Source organism: Protopterus annectens, chromosome 6.part0, assembly GCF_019279795.1.
Source record: "Protopterus annectens isolate FY-2018-M chromosome 6.part0, PAN1.0, whole genome shotgun sequence".
Taxonomy (NCBI): domain Eukaryota; kingdom Metazoa; phylum Chordata; order Ceratodontiformes; family Protopteridae; genus Protopterus; species Protopterus annectens.
This window is the reverse complement of record NC_056737.1, coordinates 228,778,959-228,784,868: the sequence shown is the minus strand read 5'-3', so window position 1 is coordinate 228,784,868 and position 5,910 is coordinate 228,778,959. Positions and strand designations below refer to the sequence as shown.

The 5,910-nt window shown below is 47.0% G+C and overlaps 1 protein-coding gene across 1 annotated transcript in view; it reads left to right on the top strand.

The window, feature by feature from the left end:
* Positions 1-332: 332 nt before the first annotated feature.
* The window catches only part of LOC122803814 (extracellular calcium-sensing receptor-like), a 170,764-nt gene continuing 165,186 nt past the window's right edge, over positions 333-5,910 (top strand). The window contains exon 1 of the mRNA XM_044073500.1: positions 333-644. Coding sequence (XP_043929435.1) covers positions 333-644 — 312 coding nt within the window. The remainder of the gene's footprint in view (positions 645-5,910) is intronic.

Here is a 5,910-nt window from a genome sequence, read left to right as displayed (position 1 = left end):
ATTACATGATGCAGAAGGATATTACACAGACAGACACACACATATGCACACACGCGCATATATATATATACACATACACACACACACACACACACACACACACACACACACACACACACACACACACGCACGCGTGTGCACACAGGGCACAGAAAGACATGCACAGTGCACAGACAAACACATGTGCATGGCAGTTTGAAACTTCACCATTTCAAATACCAACATGTCTTTCTGTGGAATTTCAAGACCCTTTAGTTATACTGTGTATATAGAATACTGTGTAATATAATATGCTCATTTATTTAAAATATTGTCTAACAGTATAAGTAAACATGTACCTATTTAAATTAAGGTTTAATTTTGGAGTATATGAAAAACTTCTGGCTCTGATATTTACAACTAAAGAGATCCAAAATGACCCAAAACTGCTGCCAAATATTACACTTGGCTACATGATTTATGATTCTTGTTCAGCTATTTCTGGAGCCCTTGAGGGTACAATGAGGTTACTTACTGGACAGAAAAAGACAATTCCAAATTATAATTGCCAAGCTCTTTCCTCAGTTGTAGCTGTGATTGGTGATTCATTTTCATCAACCTCAATGCCCATGGCTAGACTTCTGGGACTCTACAAATTTCCTCAGGCAAGTTAGAAAAATATTTATTTTTAATTTATGTTTAATATATGTTGGCAAACATCACAATTGTGTTTTCCTTTTATATGTATTCCATTATGGGCTTGATGTTGGAATAATGTGATTTTTAATTGTTCAAAAGAGCTATATAAATTCAACTGCTTTTGATAACAGTGTTATGCTAATCATCTAAAACAAGTATCTGAGTATTCATTATGTACAGTGTATTTCAACATGATGTATATTGCAGGTGCATATTAAATTAACAAATGTCTTTTGGCTTTACATCATTCTGCAGGGTCCAGGGAATACCAGGATTTCAGTGTAGCAGTTTTCCAAACGGTATTGCTTGTCTGACATTAAAATAAAACATGCCCCGGGATTCATGAACCTTGCGCCAGGCGCCAGCATAGCGTCGGCGTTATAAAGCCAAATATGGCTACCGAGCGATTCAGGTATGAATCAATCCCACGTGCACTACCGGCATGCGCCGGATCTGCGCCGCCCCCGGCGTAGGTATGCTAATCACACTGTGTGCAGTATTGCACCATGCAAATGAAGGCAAATAGCGATCCACGAAGTGGGGCAGGCGTAGCATAAGGGCACGGCAATGTAAACCAAAAAAAACATTTTACATTTACCCAAACATGACCAAGGAGTAACGGAAGGCTGTCAACGTCAGGTATCATACAGGTGCAATATGCCAATGGCGAAAGGCACCGAGAATGTCCAAAGAAAACATGCACAAACTGTAAATAATGACAAAAATGTTATGTACGTAGAAACACAGCAGAACCCCCGGATATGTGCACAGAAGGTGCAAAGCAATGAAATAATATGACAATGTCCTAAAAGAGCTGTATAATACACATCAGCTGCACAGCCACCACACACCATAGTATGTATGGAAAGCCTCAACCCCAGCGCAAGGGTTGTCAAGCAGTGGCGGCAGTGTTCGGTGCCGTAACCATGTATTAGCAGTCAATGCCATGCAAATGCGGCAGATAATAGTGAATCGCAAAACCGGCGCCGGTGTAAGGATGGAGCAAACGGCGCAGTGGTACCACACCAAGGAGTGGCCTACACGGGATACATGTCAATCGCAGAGGGGTGTGCCACTGTAGGAGGAAGCATATTGGAGGCCAGCAAACCTGGGCTGTACAATGCACATCACAGCAGCAGGACCGGCGTGTGAGGAAATAGATGCGCTGAGAGTACATAATGCGCGCACAGATGCATGTGCACGAGGATGACTACGTTCCCCAACCCAGTCATGTGACGGCCTCCCCGTCAACAACCACGGATATAGGAAGGTAATGCGGAGAATATGAGGAAATGCGGAAGCACTGTAATTGGAGCCATAATGAGCAATCAACACCAATCAATCCAGGAAGGGCAAACGGCGGCAGCTGACAACTCTGCATGCAGACTCCTGCCTAACGGGAAAGGGGAGGCATAGGAATGCAAAGATAGTAGGGGATGTAGTAGAAATGCAAAGAGCAAAGAACCAAAATAGCACAGCCAAGTACAGAGGTAGCATAACGCTGGCGGCAGACAAAATGCATCATATGCCATGTGCCTGCAGGATGCACTGCAGGCAATAGTAGGTGCAACATGCAGAAACAGTAATGTAAGATGCAATGCTAAGCCAATGCAGGCAACTGTAATGTAACACTAAAGGCAATACCGTTGCAGTTGCAACGGTAAAACACCGAAGATAATCCACAGATACGGCTGCACAGACACACCCAATGACATCACTGGGTATACAGCACAACAGTATAAAGTGTGAATGCACACAACACACAGCGTGATTTCCCAAACGCCGCACCGTAGGGTGTAAACACACGGGGAACTTTTAATATGTATATGTTGGGTGCCGCCGTGGCCGTGATGCATAGGTATGTGGCAGAGACAGACGGAGTTGCGGAGGAGGGTGCCGACAACTACCATAGGCCTCACAGGAGAAGGAGAGTGTTCAGACCAAGGGTGACCTACCAGGGGCTGCAAGACCTGGAGATAGTAGAGCGCTACAGGGTGGACAGGGACACGTTACAGCAAATAGTGGAGCTGTGCGGCCACGCCTGAGAACAAGAGACAACAGAGGGGAGCCCATCCCAGTGGACACAAAGGTATGTGTGAGCTTGCGAATACTGGCTACAGGTACCTTTCAAAGGCCAACCGGGGATATAATGGGTATCTCACAGGCATCAGCATCTAGGGTACTACACCAGTTCCTGGATGCCATGTTACGACATGCCCATGAGTATATAAACTTCCCAGATCTCAGGAGGAGTTGGCTAGCAATATGCGCCGCTTCCACCGTGTGGCACAATACCCGGAGGTACTGGGTGCGATCGACTGTACGCAAATAGAGATCAAGTCACCGCCCGGGGAGCAGGGTAGACGCTACATAAACCGCAAGGGATACCCCTCCATCAATTGCCAGGTCATGTGCAATGCGCAGGGCATTATCATGGATGTGTGTGCTGGCAGCCCTGGAAGCTACCACGACTCCCATATCTGGCATGCCTCACAGCTGTATCAGGTATTTGCCAGGGGGGACATCACACAAGGTCACCTTGTGGGTGATGCTGGCTATGCACTGGAGCCATGGATGATGACACCCATCAGAAATGCACACACACACATGCAAGAAGGCCATAATGAGGCACACGCACAAACCAGAATAATCATAGAGCGTGTGTTTGGGATGTTGAAATCACGGTTCCGGTGCTTGGATACATCCGGTGGAGCCTTGCAGTACTCACCAGGCACATGTACCCACATATTCATAGTATGTTGTATGCTACACAATATGATTTTGCGGAAACAGCTGCTGCAGGGACATAATGGTGTAGGGCCACCAAGCCCGCCACAACTGCCAAGGCAAGCACAGGCACAGGGCGTTCAGCGCCATGAACACATTGTGCCAGCCCCAGTAGGTAGACGGAGGCGTACCCAATATGCCTACGCCCTGGCAAAGAGGGAACGCATAGCACATATTTTGACAGCGTAGGCCCCATGGACTGACACCTCCTTACCTGCACACACAGTGAAATGGACGCCACACAAACATGTCCGCCCGTAATGTGTACCGTATGGGTGGACCTATGTGTGACTCCAACAAAGGCAGCACCCAAACACTGCACACCCAATAGCCAGCAGAGCATGGAACGCCAACACCTCAACCGCACGCCGGTTCTACAGCAGACGGCGTAGCCGTATGCTGCCACTATCGCCGCAAGTCGACTACATATGTACTTATGTGCATCCACAGATACGGAAATAGATATCAGTACACACGTAGAAATATATGTACACATACACAGATATAAAGTACAACAGGTTAATATGGAACCCAGGGATGCAAGTTTACAGATGAGTAAGACGCGAAATCTCCACATAGTAAACATAGTGAACGACAACCCGATCATCCGGGAGGGTGGGAAGAGCAGGGAACGCCAGCCATGGAAATGTCAACCTGCATCAATACATATCCGCGTGTCGGGATGATCGCCAGGCCACAGTACAGTAACGGGATATGTGCGTGTCATATCCATAGGATATGAGTGCTGAGGTGCACACCGCCGCCGGCGATGCGGCCAACGTAGGTACTGTGTGCAACCGTCGGTGCGAAAGCGGCAATCATACCTGTCAAGTGTATGTCATTATGAGGAACGTACCTCATTTGGGGTCTAAAACAGTTCATGTTCCTCGCAGTTCCTCAAAGTTCCACATTGAAATAGTCTGTCAAACATTCATTGTTAGGAATGTATTTAAATGACATCCTGGTAAATAGAAATTAATCATAGTAATTCATTAAAGGTTCTTCTTTGTAAGTAAATCAGCATATTTTAACTATCCTATGACCTTCTTAGCTGAAGTTGTTAGTAAGCCATTAGTATGTGTTCCACATTTTGCCCATTTGTTCCACATTATGAATGTGTGTGTTCCTCGTTTCGGAAATGGAAGGTTGAGAGCCATGGCGGCAATATGTGTATGTGTGAGGTGAGGTTGTCGTGTGTTCCGCTGTGTGTGTGTAATGTGTGTGCCACTGTAAAATGTGTATGTAGGTGACATGTCACAGGCGGAGTGTAATAACATGCGTAGGCATACAGTACAGGAACCATAGGCGTATGTACAGCAGTACCCACAAAGTAGTACTGACATCTCCTCAGTGGCTATGCGGCGTGGCGGCGTAAAACCATGCAAGCGGAAATGTCCCAGAATGTACCACAGGGCCATAGCCAACAGCAGATGCAAAGGGCGCATGTACAAACCATGACCGTATGTATGGCGGCCATATGGCAGACTCAACACGATACGTCGGCAGCGTTACACAGCATCAGGCATGTGCGGCGAAAATATGAATGTGCTATCCGGCACTGATCGTGGACACTTACGGTCCGTAAATACTGCTGTGTGTTCCACGACCGTTAAGTAAGCAAGCGCCACACGAATAGGAGGCTACGGTAGCATACAGGCCGTCCCAAGTACAGGACCACAATCACCGTAACTATCGGTGACAAAATGCCAATGGATAGTAGGCGCGGACGAACATCCGCAGATATATAACCCGATGTGAAGGAGGAATCGTGCAGGAAGCACACATGCAGGCGATACCGACACCACACGACATCAACAAAACAAACATTCCCAGAACAACAGACAGGTAACCTGCAGCTCCCCAAGCAGGGATGGAGCAGACACACAAGCATATCTTGTATGTATAAATGCAAGACCCACACCCCCTACCCGTCACCCACATCCGCAGATATACCCCATCGCACATATCAAAGGGATAACAGCCAAAACCGTAGCAAAAACATACAGGCAGTCAATGACAGCAGCATACCCGCAACAAGCCGCGTGGGAAACACTAGCAGCAGCTGATGCATCCTTGCATCCATTGTGTACAGGAATATAACAGCTATGTTACACATCTGAATGCACAACGCCATCGACAGACGCCGCCAGGACACGGACACCCACATGTCGAACAGAATACCATACCCAACACACACAATCCACGGCTAACACCACAGCGTAATGTACCTGACACCACACATAGCGTATGCAGTCACACAAACATGATACAATACATACCATCCCCACAAAGGTAGTGCAAATAACTAACGGCCACACGAGGAATGAACCATGGCCTAGTTTCACGGGTAATGTACGAATGGAGGAGGATCACCAGTGATATGCGCATAACTACACACCGAGGAACAGCTATTGGCGTGATGAACCCACATGCCTCAGGCAAAAA